This window comes from Acinonyx jubatus, chromosome D1 (assembly GCF_027475565.1).
Source record: "Acinonyx jubatus isolate Ajub_Pintada_27869175 chromosome D1, VMU_Ajub_asm_v1.0, whole genome shotgun sequence".
Taxonomy (NCBI): domain Eukaryota; kingdom Metazoa; phylum Chordata; class Mammalia; order Carnivora; family Felidae; genus Acinonyx; species Acinonyx jubatus.
The window spans coordinates 102,370,833-102,388,934 of NC_069390.1; the positions used below are offsets into that span (position 1 = coordinate 102,370,833).

At 43.2% G+C, this 18,102-nt stretch overlaps 1 protein-coding gene across 18 annotated transcripts in view; it reads right to left on the reverse strand.

The window, feature by feature from the left end:
- The window catches only part of NCAM1 (neural cell adhesion molecule 1), a 311,346-nt gene extending 293,605 nt beyond the window's left edge, over positions 1–17,741 (reverse strand). For 6 of the 18 annotated variants that reach the window (XM_015084543.3, XM_015084541.3, XM_053204108.1 and 3 more), the window contains exon 1: positions 17,405–17,732. In XM_015084543.3, coding sequence (XP_014940029.1) covers positions 17,405–17,456 — 52 coding nt within the window. In that variant the 5' untranslated portion in view covers positions 17,457–17,732. Of the gene's footprint in view, positions 1–17,404 lie in introns of all 18 variants that reach the window. The other 12 variants (XM_053204105.1, XM_053204104.1, XM_027036525.2 and 9 more) reach the window with 6 other exon arrangements.
- Positions 17,742–18,102: the final 361 nt, after the last annotated feature.

Sequence of the window (18,102 nt, forward strand, 5' to 3'; positions counted from 1 at the left end):
GTCAGATACAGATAAGACGACTTCAAATTTAATTACAGTGAAAATATTTCAAGAAGAGATGTAGGTCAACAGTGATTATGGCATTAAAAAAAAAAGTTTATTTATTTATTTTGAGAGGGGGGAGGGGCAGAGAGAGGGAGAGAGAGAATCACAAGTAGGTCCCACCTTGTTAGTACAGAGCCTGAGGTGGGGCTCAATCTTATGAACCGTGAGATCATGACCTGAGCCAAAATCAAGAGGCAGATGCTTAACTGACTGCACCACCCAGGCATCCCAATATAGTGATTATGGCTTAAATCAAACCCATCTTCTTGCGAACAGCCCCAACCCCCAGGACAAGTGACTCTGTCTGCTAATGAGGAGCTGCCTGTGACATCTGCACACCATCAGTTTCCCCCATCATTTCAGGGACATCAGTAAATCACTCAAGGTATTTGAGTTTCCTTGTCAAGTTCCAGGGTCCAACCAGTGCAAGTCACTTACACACCTGGATTCTCCAAACAGCATCAGATACATAACCAGCCCCACAGGTAACACCACCATATTCACTGAAGTTTTACATTATTCTCTTTTGTAAAAACTTTTAAATTCTAAATGAATGTGTAACAAAAGAGAAAAAGAACTGATTTATTTCTTCTGGTCTATAAACAAGCAAAACAGATGAAAGTGAAGTCTAAGTTAACAATGGAGTTCATCATTTTAAATCTCTCACACTGAGTTCATTAAAAGAGAATATAATTTTAAACTCATCACAAACAAAAAGCTTAATATTTAGAAACACATACACAGGCTGTTGAGATAATTACACATGTTTATAAATTTTGTTTCCTTAAAATATCCCCCCACTACACATTTATTGTTATTGTATTTAAATTAAAGTAATTTAAATGTCTGACTTTGTGATAGTTATTATCTTAATATTGCACAGGGCAGCAGAAATATAACATAGAATAATGTATTGATTTACACCCCAGTGACTTCAAAAGGATCTGTCATGAATATCTCTAGAAGACCAAATAATAAATGATTATACGGGTTTCTGGTTTAGACACAAAATACACGTAGATACCCAAATAAATTAATGTGCAAAATATTTATCTTCTAAAAAATATCCCTGTATCTAACTTAGCTGTGAAGAAGTATTTATAACAATAAAAATGTTCCTTTTATGAGAAGGGAGGAAGGGGAATGAACTGTCTACACGACCAGTTATCTTAATTGAGTCTGACCAATAATTTAAATTCTGATTCCAAAGCCAATTTAGCTCAAAATGACCTCAAATTGTAATCTAGGGCAGTTAACGGACTCATTTTCAATCTCTTATCTTCAAAGAATACCACACGATGTCCCTTTTTTGCTTCATTATGACAGATGGTTTTCTTTAATGAAAATTTTAAATTTTAAACATGTCATGCATAACTTTAACTTACATACACAAAAGGGGAAAATCGGAGAAAGGAATAAATAATTCTTAGTTATCTTTTTCTGACATTTCAAGGTTGTCTTTGGTGTCATTGCAAAGGAATAAATATTACAAATGTAACCAAAAACAATTTAGAAAGTGGTCTAGAATTTTTTACAAAGCTACCAAATACATTCATCTTGTATCTCCAACTTGCAGCCCAACTACATGGAACACTGGAGTTATTCCATAAATATTGGATTAAATGAATGTTTCTAATAAATGTTCCTGCTACCCAACAAGGCTGGGACACAGCCATTTGCAAATGTGTTCATGAAACTGCTCTTATTCTGGTTCACAGCATCACTGCCAAGCCCTGTCTTTATATCCAAGAGATGTGGAGTCTCAGGCCACCCTGGAATCTTTGAGGACTTCTTAGTTGAGGAAAGGTTCTTCAAACAGAACAACCTCCTCACAACTGACCCTAACTCCCTGGATTATCAATTCCCTCCAACATTCATCTTCTTAGGTCTTTGCTTTTGATGCACCCCTGGAACATTAACCTTTTCCTTTAAGAATTCTGTAAGCTTCAGGGTGCCTGGGTGGCTCAGTCACTTAAGTGTCCAACTTCAGCTCAGATCATGAGCTCATGGATTGTGGGTTCAAGCCCCGTGCTGGGCTCTGTGCTGACAGATCAGAGCCTGGAGCCTGCTTCCGATTCTGTGTCTCCCTCTCTCTCTGCCCCCTCCTGCTCATGCTGTCTCTCTGTCTCTCAAAAATAAACAAACAGTAGGGCACCTGGGTGGCTGCTGGTTGAGCATCTGACTTCAGCTCAGGTCATAAACACACAGTTCATGACTTTGAGCCCCGCGATGGGCTCTGTGCTGACAGCTCAGAGCCTGGAGCCTGCTTCAGATTCTGTGTCTCCCTCTCTCTGCCTCCTCCCCCACTCATGCTTCGTCTCTATCTCTCAAAAATGAATAAATGTTAAAAAAATTAAAAAATAAATAAACATTTAAAAAAAAGTTCTGCTGGCATTCTTAAATCTCACAAATGCCCTATTAGAACATGTGAGATGAGAGATTTCAAATGTGTGCTCTGGCTTGTAGCAATTGTGATCCTTCAAAGAGGTCATCAGAAGTTTCTCGCATGCTGCTTCAAAATTAAAGCCAACAACCCTTCTCATACCACTAACATCAACCCAACACACATGCACACAACTATAAGCTGCAGGAGGCTGAGGGCCCTGTATCTCTTCTCCCATGCTGAATTCTTCTTCAGTCCAGGAAGACTGAATGTTTATTAGCTGGAGAGGTTAAATCCCAGGGAATTTGCTCTTGGGGAATGCCAGGCATTGTTGACAGCAGAAGTGCCCCCACTAAAAATAGAGGGATTCAGTGAAATCTTGACTAGTGGGTAAAAATACTCTCAAACCATTCAGCTCAGAGAAAAACAATAGTTAGACCTTTACCTCATGGGCTGCAAAATACTGAACTCTCTTAAACTGATCAGCCCAAGAGAAAATGCATGTACTAGTGAATGGATGTGGACGTTTCCCACCCATTGTATCAACCTGCAGTGAAGCCCACCCACACAGAGATTTCCCAGAGCTTTTTACTGTCTCACTCCCAATTACTAATAAGTGGCTAAGGACCATTATAATTTGAGAAATAAAATGAAACAGTATGAAACACAAGAGGAGATACTAAAGGATAATAAAGGGGGATTCAGAGGATAAAGAGATAACACAGGATACAAGAAAAGTTTTCTAAGTTTATTTTGAGAGAGGCAGAGATAGTGCAAGTGGGAGAGGGGCAGAGAGAAAGAAGACAGAGAATCCCAAGCAGGCTCTACGCTGCCAGGGCAGAGCCCGACATGGGGCTTGAACTTACGAAACCGTGAGAGCGTGACCTCAGCCCAAACCAAGAGTTGGTGGTGGCTTAATTGACTGAGCCACCCAGGCATTACAAGAAAATTTTTCTAAAATACTCAGAAATATAAAAGATATTGTACCAAGAAACAAGAAGAGGAAACTACCAAAAAGACAGTCAGACAATAAAACAGAATTCTTAGAAATTAAAAACATGCTAGCAAGATAGAAAATCCAATGCAAGAAGCTGACAAAACTTCCCAGAAAGTAAAAGGTGGAGAGTTTCAAGGACAAAGAAATGAATGTAGGAGAGAGAAGACAAAAGGAAAAAAAAAATTAGAGGAGCAATCTAACTTCTGAATAAGAGCTCCAGAGAAAAGAGAAAAAACAGAGATATGAAAATACCAAGTAAATAATGCAGGAACATTTCCTAGCACAGAAAAACATGAATTTCCAGACCAAAATGGCCCACTGAGAACCTACCTCCCATAAATAAAAACAGACCTACAACAAAGTACAGCATTGTGAAATTTCAGAATGCTGTAACAAAGGGAAGATCCTAAGATCTTCTAGATGAGAAATAAATAAGTTTTGTACAAAATATTACAAATCAGAAAGCATTAGATGTCACAAATGCAACAATGAAAGCTAGAAAACAAAAGTTTTGAAGGAGCAATACCTTCCAAGTCCTTGGAGACAGCAATTTCCAACCTAGAGAATTGTGTATGAGGCAAATATAAATTAACTGCTGCAAGCATAGATCACCAACAGTCAAAAGTGAAGAATGAGAATAAGGTCTAGGATATATGCCCTCTGAAGATGAAAGAAAATAGCCACATTTGAACATATTGACAGGGAATTTACATGTCAGTCTGAGAGGTGGATAATGAATTAGTGACAGGTATGTAGAAAACTAAGCAAAGAAAAACTAAGGCCATCATAAACTTCAGGAAAGAGTACATTATATAAGAAATGAAATAAAATCATATAATTGCTCAACGCTCAGCTGTGAATAATATTTACATGGTCATGATAATGTAAACATTAAATATTGTTTAAATCAAAAATGGAAAAATTGTTATACTGGGAGGCCAAGGTAAAGGAAATAAGGGGGTAGAGAGTATTGTACGAATACTAAACCCACAGAGAATAAAGTCAATAAATAATGCCTGAAACTGACAAAGTAAGAAAGTATAAATATGGACATTAAAAAAGGTAGAAACAGCTAAATGAATAGAAAGTGGATGCTTCAGGGAAGTCAAAATCAGAAACAGGAAGGATAACGGAGGGGTAAGAAAGGGTAGTAAGGGTTGAGGCAGGGGACTAATGTTTCATGTTTTATAAAATGACTTAACTTCTTAAACACTGTGGACATGTCATTTTGCTAAGAATAAAAATTAAATTTAAGAAAGGGAGGAATTACAACCAATGAATTCTAATTGCTTGAATAGTTAGGATCTTTAATCCCAATGCATATGGACTATAATGTAATGGAGAAGAGAGAGACGCTGGCTGACACAACTTCTTTTAATGGTAAGTAAATAGCTGTGGAATTCAAGCAGAGCTGAGAGGCTATATATAACAAGGTCACTCTATAGGAATGAAATATGAAATATCCTTTGTCCTAAATCATTGGGGATTAGAATGTCTCATGACTGCTTTCTCCATATGAGTAACACTAATTATATTACCTTTCATTCCAACTTACCACTGGTGAAGAGAGTGGTACCTACATCTATGTCTGTTTCATGTTTGCAACTATACAGAGACTCCTTGAAATCATACCTCCTTCATTACGTAGGACAGAGCTGAATATGAAAGACACATGCTCCAAAAACTAATCCATATAAGTTTTGCCTGCTGCTTGGATAGGCCAATAGTTGGCTCTTCCAAATGAGGCTTAATTATGAACACCCATTATTTATGCTGCACTATGTTACAGACATTCCCTTGGAACTTTGTCATGTATAGAACTTTGTGTTCTTGAATCTGTTTTTCATAATTTTTCCATCCATTCAAGTTACTACATCTTCCTACTAGTATACTACAAATATACTTATACCTAATAGTCATGTTTCCTTGATTCTAGTTTGAGTCTCAGAGCCCTTCTACATGTGGTAGAAGCTAGGAAATTAACTAAGAATATATGCACTCTTTCTGGGGGAAAAAAAAGGCTAAAGGACTTCCCCTATGGGTCAAGTGCATACAATTAAATGCATGGGCTTTGGGATATCTATTTTGGCTATCCAGAGGCATCTTTCTCTTACTTCTTCTTTTTTTCCCTTATTCTTCATGCTTCATGTTCCAAAGATTTAAGGATGCCAGACAAATGACTTCCAGATTAATGAAGTGTCACCAATATGATCTTTAGCAGCAACCATTTATTTAAGTACACTAAATTTTATGGCTCTACTATTATGGTGAATTGACAGGTTTAAAATTAACCCTATGCAAATAGAAAGGAGAACCTATATAAGCCAAGTTGTTTTTTTTTAATTCTACTTTTTTCAAAACCAAGATCTACCAGACTTTGCTTCCAAAGGAGTTGAAACAAACAGCTAAGCAATCAGCCATGGTGTTTCTAACTCAGTTGCAATTCATGGTGATCCTGAACTCTCAGAGAATGAAAACTAAATGGGAAAAAATGTGATTCTAATTATAATCAATACTTAAATCCAACACTAATTGTACACCCCTTCACTGTGAACTTTAACAGAAAGAAGGAAAATGGGAAAAAATTACTGAGCGTACTCCGTGCCAGACAGTTGCATAAATTACCTCATTTCATCCTCACAATAACCCTATTAGGCGGGTATTATTATTCCTGTTTCACAGAGAAATAAACTGAGCATTGGAGAGATTAAATAACTGGCTCAAGGTCACAGAAAGCAGAAGACCCAGGGTGCAAAATGCCAAGTTTGATGTCAAAGGCCCCTGAGGCTCCCCCTACAGTATGCACCACTCTATAACACTACAAGGAGATACTAAATTAAGAAAGGAAGATAATGTGTAATTATAACTCAGATCAAAGAGCTTGTGCTGGATTTGCATCTCCTCGTGCTCCTGACAGCAGATCTTTAAGCTTCCATGTTGCACCCTGAATCCAATTCTCATACAGCAACTGCAGCTTAACTAGCAACTGGCAGCATCTCACACAGACGAAACGGACACTGGGAGACGCAGCATGAATAAAAGAACATCAGGAGTCAGTCACGCCCATGTCCCCTTTTGCCAATCTCACAAAAACAATGCAGCCCATTTGTGACAAACTGAACAAACTTCAAAGGGTTTTGCTATCAACAAACCTTTTTTAAAGGTATAGAATAAAGGTACAGATATCATGGGCAATGGTGCGAGAAAATAAAATGGTGTCTAAAAATTATCACCTACCATGATAAATGAAACCAATGGGGAGAAAACCCTCTAACATTATCCTCTTCTTCTCAGGTGACCCCATCCCGTTGTCCTGTGAAAGGTTTGTTCATGACCTGGCTCTTTTCCCTTGTGCCCAGATGGCCCCCCAGTCTGAAGCCTTTCCCCACCCCAACACCCCATTCTTCCTTCTTTGTGGTCAAATACCCTGGCTATCCACTCCTCCTCTGTCTTTGGCTCTGAGAATGTGAATTTCACTACCCAACTAAACTTCTCTAAGATCCCCATTCTCCTCTGATTCAAACCCCCAGTTTTCCACTTGTGCCTCATCTTTCTTACACACATATCCACTTTTAACGACTACCGCCCACTTTTTAATACAGTATTTATTTTACAATCTGAATACAAAACAATGTATGCTCATTAGAGAAAACTCAGATGGTATAAAAAAAGGTGTCTTTTTACAGTCTTAGTGAATGACAGACATTTTTTAAAAAAACAAAATCAGTATTATATACACCATTTGTTTCCAACTTTTGTCCACTTTATTCTTCTCTACCAGGTGTTCACACCACTAGGCTCTGGTCCCCACCCCCTTTTTTTCAATATCACTTTCCAAATTATGGACAAGATGCCATTCTAAATGCTACATAAAAACTACAACATAAATATTTCCGGGTGTAATGAAGATTGCACAATACACTGATTGTAATCTATGATGTCTTCTCTCCACTGGAAAGGAATACAAATATAGACTACGATGATCCCTCAGTCTTCTTGGTACCCCGCTCCCAGCTGGGCTCCTGCATCTTCCTCCCAAACATGCAACACATCACCTACCTCATCTATGCTTCCTAGATGTAAAGCAAAATCCTGACTACAAAGCCTCCAGCTGTCACTATACTGGGAAGAATTCTCCAACTGCCCTAGCGCCCAGGTAATTTTTCCTCTGCCTCTGAAATCTTAGCCACATATCTGGCTTTAGATGCTACCTGGTACTCCCAGTTGCCTTTTCATTCTCCACTAGATAGTAGGCTAACAAAATATTGTACGTTGAGTTTTGGAGCTCTGTTGTACACCTGCAGCTAAAAGACTGCATAGATGCCCAGCAAGTATTTCTGCTGTCACTGCTGCTCCCTATGCCCCTAAACCATTAGGTCTCTGCCCTACACCTTCTCTGCCCCACAAAATGGCTTAGCCTCTGTCTAATCCTATATTCCTCTATCTATGATATTATTTTTATCTGAGCCATAATTAGATATGTTTTCCATCACAACTGGGTCAAGAAAAGTTTCACAAAATACTTACCCTTGCTACAAAGATACATACTCTCTTTCCCATTCCATTCCATTCCCTCCCATTCCCTCCCATTCCATTCCATTCCCTCTTTCCTCTATTTTTCCCTTCCTTCCATCCTTCCTTTCCTGCTTTTTCAATGCTGGTGGAAGTCTATTTGAATAGATTTTACCACTCACAGTTGAAAATACTGACCTAGAAGTTAAGATACCAGGACGCCCAATTTTTTTTTCTAAAACCTAATCTATGTAGAACTGAGGTCTATCTTTCATTCAAGGTAACGCCTTTTCTCAATTTCCCCATCATGCTGACAGCTCCATGATTTTATTCCCTTGGGTTTGCAACTTAAAAAGTTTTCTCTCTCCCAGTCACCTACCATTTTGGATCTATCATCTACCCCAGATGAGTCATTTGTCATCTCTAACCTCTCAGCTGTGTGCCTTTTTTATCCTTATCCAAAACCACTACAAGTGTACTTCCTAAGATTATCTGTTTTACAAACTATATCACGGTTGGATTCCTTTAACAAGCCCCTCTGGAACATAAAAATTTGATTTTTATAAAATTTTATAAAACTTGATTTTTGTGTAGCAAAAATCCTTTTCCTAACACTATTTGGTCCAGCTACAGAAACTAACACTCCCTCCAAGTACTGCAGTGATCCCTACCAGTTTCCTCCTATTTCTCTGTTAATTCAAAGCTAGCATCAAACACAGAGCCTAGCACAGCAGATGTTCAAGTGTTATCATGGAATATAACGTTAAATATTTTAGAAAATGTTTCCTCCAGCATCCCTCTCCTTTGTCTAGCGTTTAAGATTTTAATAAGACCTGGCCCAATCTCCAGTCTGTTTTCAATGATCTTGAAGACCAATTCTCTAGCTAGACACATGCTGTCCTACAGAGAAATGGGTCCTCTCTCTCCTTATCTGTCCTTGTGCCCGTGAGGGTCCACATCAAATACCAGCTTGTCCAACACCTTCTTCTGGACATTAAAACAAACCGAGATGATGAGATGATTTTTGTCTTTCTTAACAATTCTCACAATTAGTATTTGCCTCCTTCTTTTTGGCAATGATTCATACAGTAACGTTCATGATTTCCTAACTGTCTGAACTAAGCGTTTCCTCCCCAACCATCTGAAAGCTTCTGTAGGACTGGTATGGTATTATTGTTTTCTCCCTCAGCCTCCAGGACAGAACTTTGCACATCATATTCACAGTACACATGCTTCCTAAACATTTCAAAGAAAACCTCCGTTCAAGATGAACTTTTGAAAAGCACATATTGAGTGCCTAACTTGTTTTACATATGAGATTTATTTAAGCTCACCAAAACCCACAACGGAGGTGTCATGATCCCCATTCTACAGACAGAGGGAGGCAGGCCCAGAAGTGCAGCAAGGTACAGAATGTCACTTACAATGAGGGCACTCAAACTAGACTTGTCAGACCCAAAGCTCTTGGTTTGCCCCTCCCCCCAGTCACCATTCCCTCACTTCTGGCAGATGCCAAGCAAATTCACATCCTGATGCTGTGTGTATTCAGATGGTCCTCACTTCAGAACATGAGAAGATGGAGTCAACTATGCACGTATGGTCCCAGGTTCACCCCTGTAAACTACTTAAGATTTTCACGGCCTCAGCTTCTATTTAAAGACCTGACACAATCTGGCCTCACAGATCTTTTCTCCCCCCTACTATCGGGCCACTTCTCCCCAAGCCCCCCCATGCTGTTCCCTCAGCATCACCCTATGCATTCATCTCTCCACCACCTGAATCACTTCTGCTTCCTGCTCCAGGGAGTGGAGGCCCAGGCCCAGCTTAAGGGGGTCTGAAGCAGAGTTAATGGCTTTCTTCCCTGTGCTCCAATGGTATCTAATTCATGTCTCTACTTATAAGGATTGTATGTCTGTCTCCCACACTACATGGTGAACTCCAGAGGCAGAAGCATAGCTTCCTCGACCTTATAATCTGAAACCCAAAACAATCTGGAAGCAACTTGGCCTTGTCAAGATTTCAGGAAAGTTTGCTGAATTAAATGGAATTTACGAATGGGTGTTGTGATTCACTGTTTGTTGAATTAAGTAGTCAATCAACCAGGTCTCAAATGAGAATACCATCTGTTCTTATTTCACAGAGTTTTGTAAATGTCACCTCTTCACCCCACCCCAACCACACAAAGGTGGGATCCCTGTAATAATCTTTTAGAGTATCCTGTTCCCGTCCTTATTTTTCTTTATCAGAATATGGGATTATAAATATTACATGTATGTTACTGGTTTAATGTCTGTATTCCTCCACACTTAGACTGGAAGTTCCATGAAGACAGAGACAATGTATGTTTACCACTGCATTCCCAGAACACCACACTCAATAAATATTTAGTGAACAAATGATATAAAGACTGGATGATAGAATGCAGAGCAAAAGTCTGGGACTGTACGATGATGATTAAGACATAATTATGGGGATTATCGATGCAGTTTCTCTCCTTGTAGATAGCTAACACAAAATCTGAGTTTCTTTTCCAACACAGCATATGTCTTTAGCTGGCAAAAATACTTCCTGCCCTGCCAGTAGGGCATTTATGTCTGACTCATTTGCGTAATAATAGCAATTACTTTATTTTATTCCAGATAGTAATTTACAAAAATATAAGCAGGGAGAAATATTAAATCGACTCAAGTCTCACTTAAGATTTTCTGTAAAATAAAGAGGTCAAATGGCTTCTTCTTTCTAAAAACAATTTTGATTTTGATGTATGATTCTGATCTTCAAAGCACTACACAAACAACCTTTAGGAGACACGTGCTTGACAAACTGGAACAGTCAACCTATTTCTGAAGCAAGGGGACTCAAGCAGACCGAAACACAGTTGCTGGCACTAGGGCAGATGTCTGCAGGGCCCCCACATTACATGGGCTCCTTCCAAGGCTGTGTGGCATGGGGACCTGCCGACATGTTTTTGTTTAATTTTTTTTTTTAATGTTTATTTTTGAGAGAGAGAGAGAGAGAGAGAGAGACCGGGCATGAATGGGGGAGGGTCAAAAGAGAGGGAGACACAGAATCTGAAGCAGGCTCTAGGCTCTGAGCTGTCAGCACAGAGTCTGATGCAGGGCTCGAACTCACAGACCGTGAGATCATGACCTGAGCTGAAGTCGGATGCTCAACCGACTGAGCCACCCAGGCGCCTCAAAGCCAACATGTTCTCATGGTCACTTATCTCCTAAATTTTGTGGAAGAGTTTTTTATTTTCCTTAAACAGGCCCTTCAAAATTGCACATCCTTCAGGCCCCATGAAACCCACATCAACCTTTGTGCTGATGGCTTTCAGCCTTATAAGGAGAATCACTTTTCTCTCTAACATATTCACAAGCAACATGACAGTGCAGGCATATTCAAGATTTTTTAAAGTCAAGCTCTAGTCACTGAAGAAGTCATGTTCTCATAATATCCTTCTTTGGGTCATGGAAAGAGCACTATGTCTGAATATTATGTTTTTCTAGATCCATATACACCTCTCTTTCTCATCGATAAACACGGCTCACACGCACTGAAGTCCTGTGATCTCTAATATATTCACCACTCTAACATGGGGGCACTGCTAATTTTACCATTTTGCAGAAGAGAAAGCTGAAACTTAGGGAAGCTATAGGGCTTGCCCCAAATCGGACGGCAAATAAGGGATATGTACAGCTGGGCTTTCAACCTGGGGTTGTGGGCCGCTCCCTCTTAAACTCTATGTGATCCTACCCTCTAGGTTTCTTGCCAGCAGAAAGTATTCCATCTCAGTCCTTTGTAATTCCCCACAGAGCTGGAACTCAATTAATATATGTGATCAACGGTTGGAGGGAATACCTAATGTAACACAATCTCAAGTGCTGTGACATTACTATAGATATTCCTAAAGGATGAGGTAATCAGATACCAAGGCCTGTCACATGTTATCTCAAGGATGACACCGACAGAAAACAGACCAGTGTTGGCAGCTACCAATCAGAAAGTCCTGGGTGAGAATACAGAATGGATAGAAAGAAGCCTTTCAAGTCCTATCAGCGATGTGGTCTTTGAATTCAAAGGAAAACATATTTACATATATCTGGCAGAAAAAGAATGCACAATAGGTACATTAAAACCTTTTCTCCCCCCCCCCCCAAAAAAAAACCCACACATACACAAGACAGAGCAAAGGGCTTATCTTTTCAGTGTAGTCGTGTTTTGGTCTCCAACTGCTCGGAAACTAAATTAATAGTGCAGGAAGGTAGAAGTGTGTCATCCTAGCTGAAAACAGTTAAATCAGTGGCTGCGTGTAGACAAGGCCTAAAAGCGCCTTAACTGTAATGTATGGAAACTGCCAGAAAGACTGCCATTTGGCACGCAGACCAACATCAAAAGGCAATGACCCTAATGAGCATCTTCAGCAGACAGACAGCATTTCAAAAGTGCGAAATGAAAGGGCATAATGACACCACTAGCAACGCCAAATAATTTACATCCCTTTACATCAGTGAATGGTTTTAAGGGTTGGCACCGAGAGTTAATACTGATAACAAAAAGGGCTAAACGTGACATGACTGTGACCTTCAGATGGACTTCTGGATGCTGTTGCCCTACTGTAGTAAGCACATCGACCTGTATTATCAATGACTGTTTCACTAGGGTTGTTTCCTCGCAGGAAAAAACTCTGGGCCTCGTAGACACCTAATCCGTAGGATTCAGAGGGGTCCCTGGGCATCCCCGTCTTCCTAAGAGGGCGTCTCTTACACTATTGCTCAGAGACCTATTTCAAGACATGTATGAAACTCTCTTCTGAATTTTACTCATTTCTCCTCTTTTTAACTCAAAGAACCTTAACCTTAGTCTTTTTTATTTCAAAACTCAAGTACTCATTATTACTACATAGCCAGTTGATTTATGGTTCCAATCTTGTCTGATTTGTAACCCATTTTTAAGTACTAGTAAAATGCTATTTGTAATTTGCTGCCCTTTCTTTTAAAGATCCAGATGTTTCTTAGCTTATACATTTGTCAGAACACTACACTGAGGAGTTATCAGTTATGGAAGTGACATTAAAATATTTATCCTGACACCATGAAATATCTGTGGGCTCTAAGACTCAATACTTAAACAGTACCAGAGAGCCTTTTCTGCATGCCTTTGTCTCCTCTCAGGCTGCCTGTTCCCAGAAGACTGGCAGTGGCAGGTGGGACCCCATCTCTCTCCACCCTGCCGACTGCTTCTGCTCTCCATCACCACAAACCCAAGATTGGCAGGGAAAGTCCATACTGTTCGCTAGCAACAGGTAGTCAATCACTCATTTCGCACAAAGACAGGAAGGACTGTCTGTAAAATATCTTTGGAGGTCTGCCAGTAGCATTGAAGTCAATTTCTGTCTGGAGGGCAGCCACGGTGCTTTAACACTGAAGACGTAAATATGGGGAATTCATCAAACTCCTATTAAGTAGAGGCTTTGTCACCTTAAAAAATTAAGTGGTTGGATCAGAAATTCCCAAGTCCATATTTCATATTTCAACCAGTGTAAAGTTTATAAGATGCTGTCTATAATTTAAGAAACCAAGTTCCATAGCAAACAAAAACATCTGTCATGTGTAAAGATTAGGTTTTGAATGAGAAAATGGTGCTATTTACTTTGAGAGGCAATTAAGACCTTGTTCCCTGTGAAAGAAAAATATAGATACAGATTACTTACATTAAACTACATATTACCTATCTGAGGAACTCGATTAATGATGAATGGACTCCAAAGAGAACCACTAAGCAAAACTCTTAGAATTACAGGTTTTCATGTGACTAACTGCTCCCTCTGATCCGTCGCCTTGAGTAAGCACTCACAGCCCTTGCGCTAAGACCACACCCATACCATAATTTTTGGGTTTGGTGGGGGGTTTGCAAACAATTACTGCCTTAATTCTTGTACTATTAAGCTCAAGAAACAGTTCACCAGTGAGGTCAACAAATCCTTAGTTTAAACAATTAGCAAAGAGACTGGGATAAACCTCCTTTATTGAGCAAGATTATGCTCTGCTAATTTCTGCTATTCCAGTATTAATTCTAAAAAAGTAGATCCTGAGGAAACATACCTGGGAAAAAAAAGTCAACAAATTCAATCTGTTGAGGGAAGAAGGGGGAAGCTTCTTGAAAAAGTGACTTTAAAAAAATGTAAATTTTTGGACTAATGAAAGCAACATGATTGGTAGATATTTAGAACCTTCACAGCAGGAATAGTAACTCAAAAACTATTAAATAAAGGACAGGCCACACTTCCACACTGTCTGCGTTATATTCTTTTTGTGTCTACCTGTGTTAAATTTTAAACAAATTCTGAGTTATTTGCAGTATTTTAATCTACGCTAATATTTGTCGAAAGAAAAATTAACTTTCTGGTTTTGGGATAGAGTCGTGCAACTTCTTCCACATTCTTCAGTACAACTATATTATATTCAGTTGCATTTTGTTCAGAAACATACCTTTCTGACCTTCAAATAAAAATCAACAAAAATAATATAGCTCGGCATAATTGTACTCACAGCAAACCTGACTGAAACACACCTTGATGATTCATTTAGTGAGGGACGTTGTATGTACTCATATACCTACTAGCTGGCTTCTGTGAGGTAGCAAAGGTGTCCTTTGTTCTTAATCAGTGCTACCTTGTTAGAAAACCAGTCAGTCCTATTCATTCCTCTACTCTAGCAAGTAAAATTGGAAGAGGCTTGTAAAATTGCCAGATAAACACGACTTAACCATTCCAAATCATTCCATTTTTCCACAAAACATCCAGAACTGCTGTTAGAATAAACTCAAATTTGCTGTGTGATTCCGCAACCTTTCACCTTATTCGGAAAGAGCAAAAGATACCAAAATGAGGCAGGCTGCAGGACTGATTTCCTTTGGTGTTAAGGGTAGCATACATTGTATTTAAATTGTCATACGTACTGTATAGAGCGCGGAGACTGAACTACCACTGTCCCTGAACATACATTTGAGGAAAAAATAATAATGTTACTATTATAATAATTATTACTACGTATACACATTTACATATATGTGCATACGTATATATAATACTGTTTTTATTTTCACCCTGACCCTTTGATTTGAAGGCTTCGATTTTTTTTAACTGTGGAATTATCAATATTTTAATGGAAAATGATTTCTCTTTGGAAAACCGTTCAACTTCTTTCTTTTGTTAGGCAAGCTTGTGTGCGTTTGGTGTTCTGCCTTGTCCCCATCCTCACAGTCCTAGGGCAGGACTGAGGCCGCTTTCCCTCCAGGGAACACTGATCAGAATGCCACCCTTGCCTGGTCAGCCACCGCATCCCAATCCGGGACTCCCTTGACGGGTACTAGCCTGCGCCTGCCCGCACATCCCAACACGGAAGGTTACACCCTTCACGGTGGTGGAAAGGTTGCCCAGCGATCCCTCCCAAAGGCCCCCCAAAGAGCAGGTCTCCATGGCCACGCCCCCACTTCGAGGGGAGGAGGGCAAGCGCGGAGACCAGCCGGCACCACAGAAAAGGGCAAGCCCGGTGCGGCCTCGGCCAGGTGGCGGAGGGACCAGCGACCTGCCGCGCGGGGGCCGTCCGGCGGCTGAGGGTCCCCTCAACCCCCCTCGGCCCCACCCCCAGCCTCGCCCCCGGCCCGCAGCAGGCCGGTCGGCGCACGCGCGAGTCGGTGCTCCCAGCCACTGCGCCCTCCCAGGCTACAAGCTCGGTCCGGGAAGACACGGGCAGAGTGTGCACGCTGGGGGGCGGAAGGGACGCCCCGGGGCTGCGTGACAGAGGCTCGAGTGGGCGAGCATGGGCGGGCCGGACCTCCTGGGGGCACCTGGGCTCCATCTTCTTCCCTCAGGGCTGCGGGGCGGGGTTCTTCCTGGCGGGGGGGGGGGGGGGGGGGCGAGCAAGACCGTTAGGCTGGAACACCGGGAGACGGTCCTGGCAGCTCTGGGCCGCCACCCGCGCCGCAATAAAAGCCTCTCACGGCTTCCCGCCCAGCCAGCCTCGCTCTGATTGGTCGCCATGGGAAAGGGACCCGAGTTGGCTGGAGGCGGTGGCCGGGGCTACTCCTGTGCCGCCCGGGGAGGGCCCGCCCCGAGTGCTGCCCAACCCGGGCTCCGCCGTCTAGGGTAGCAGAGGCGGCACCTGGCAGCGGCCGCCAGGACTCACCGTCCCCTCTGCTCTGCTCTCCCCGGGCGCTTCCAGGCACACGCCCCCCTCCCGGAATGTGCGCCCACCCCACCCAGCTCTCTGAGGCCCCTGATCCATTTCTTCCTCCTTCCCGACCATCCATGCCAGAGCGCAAATCCCTGGGTGGGGTGGGGTGTGGCGAGCAGCTGGAGGGGACGTTGGGCGAGCACAGAAGAATCTCCCAGGGAGACCGGGGTGGAAATACCCTAAATGAAATGAACCTCCCTCCCGGCCGGCCACCGAGGTTTTCTGGGCGGCGGCGCAGCCCCCGCCACCCGCGCGGCAGCATCCCTCGACTATCTCCTCAGCTCCCTATTGTTCACACTTTGCTAGATTCAGGAACCTCGCCCAAAGAAAGGAGGCTAGGCGAGGTGCTGCGGGTGGCTACCTGCCATTCTTCTCACGCACCGTGCAACACGGGGCTCGCGGTGAGTGTGAAGGCACACGCCCGCGCACACACACACGCGCACACACACACCAGGCAGCCCGATCACGCCCTCCTCGCCCTCCGCCCCTCGGCACTTCCTCCTGTCAAAACGCGGCGCTCGGCCCTCCCATCCCTCGATGCTCCCGGCCGAGAGCAGGCTTTGCAAGTAACCAGAGATTTGGCAAATGAAAAACTAACGTCATATCGACGGGGGTGCAAGAACGGCCACACAGCCCTGAGATTCTGCCCATTTTCGCCTCATTTTGCAAACCGTTATTCACCCCGGGCAGGAGGGGGGGGCGGGCGCGACGGCGGCGAGCCCCACTTTATTAGACCCAGGGAAATAACGGTGGGGCAGCCGCCCCTGCCTTATTGTTCACTCTTCCCGGGACCGGGGCTCACGAGCCCCTGCCCCGCGGAACCTGAGCCCGCGCAGCAGCACCTCTGAGCCTCGGCAACCCCGCCCCGCCGCCCGCTTTGGGAAGGAGCGCTGCCCAGCACCGGTGCGGCCACAGCGGAGCGTCCCCGTCCCCGGGAGCAGGCGGCTCGGCTCCCGCGTTGCGGGCACACAAGGTGGGAAGGGCGGGCGCGCCGGAGGCGCGTCCGGTGCTCGCGGCGCTGGTAGGCAGCCCCGGTCCGGCGCAGCCCCGGAGAGCGCAGGGCTCGGCGGGGCAGCAAGGGCTACGCGCTCCTTCCTCGGCTCAACGACAATGACCACCCTTAGCATTCCACGTAAAGCCACCCCAAATACCAGTGTCCTCGTGGAAGGAGGAGGGGGGAGGGGGTGATCAGTACATCAGACTGAGAATAATCATAATTTCAAAATGTACCTGCAGTTCCCAGGAAAAACAAAGTCCAGATGAGATCCTTAGTTTGCAGCATTGTAATCTGCTGGCTGGGAGGGACGTTCTTGCCGCGGTAAATTCTGTGCCCCCCCCCTTGCAGAGAGTGTGGACGGCGGCAGAGCCACAGACCTAGGGGCAGACAATTGCCAGGCTGAGTATGATTATTTTTGCAGAATTGTTTCCTGCCAGCGGCTTGCCGAGCTGCGTTCACGCGCTGATCGGAGAATGAGTGACAGTCCCAGCCTCAGCACACTCGCAACTCGGAGATCCTTGCGCTGGCCCGGGTTCGCTTTGATGGAACTGGGGATGGGAGCGGGGGGCGGGGGGGGGCGGGGGTGAGAACCTCACTGTGTCCTTCCACCACGCCGGCCACAAATAGTGCCGAACATCAAGGAGGTAAGAGAGACAGGGGAGGCAGATGCGGCCGCCTGCAAAACGCGGCCTGGAGCTGCTGGAGGAGTCGGGCTCTTTCTCACGCAGTCTTTGGGCAGAGCTGGGATTTCTTCTCTTCACACTTCTCCCCCACGCCTCCACGGTCCCTCCTGCCACCCAGCCTTCCTTAGTTGGGAAGGTGGATATTTTAATAACCAGTAAATAATAAATACACAATCTTAGGTTTGGTTAGGTTTTCAAAGTCGTCCAATCTCTCCATTTAGATCCTAAGATCCTTGAAACACAGGATA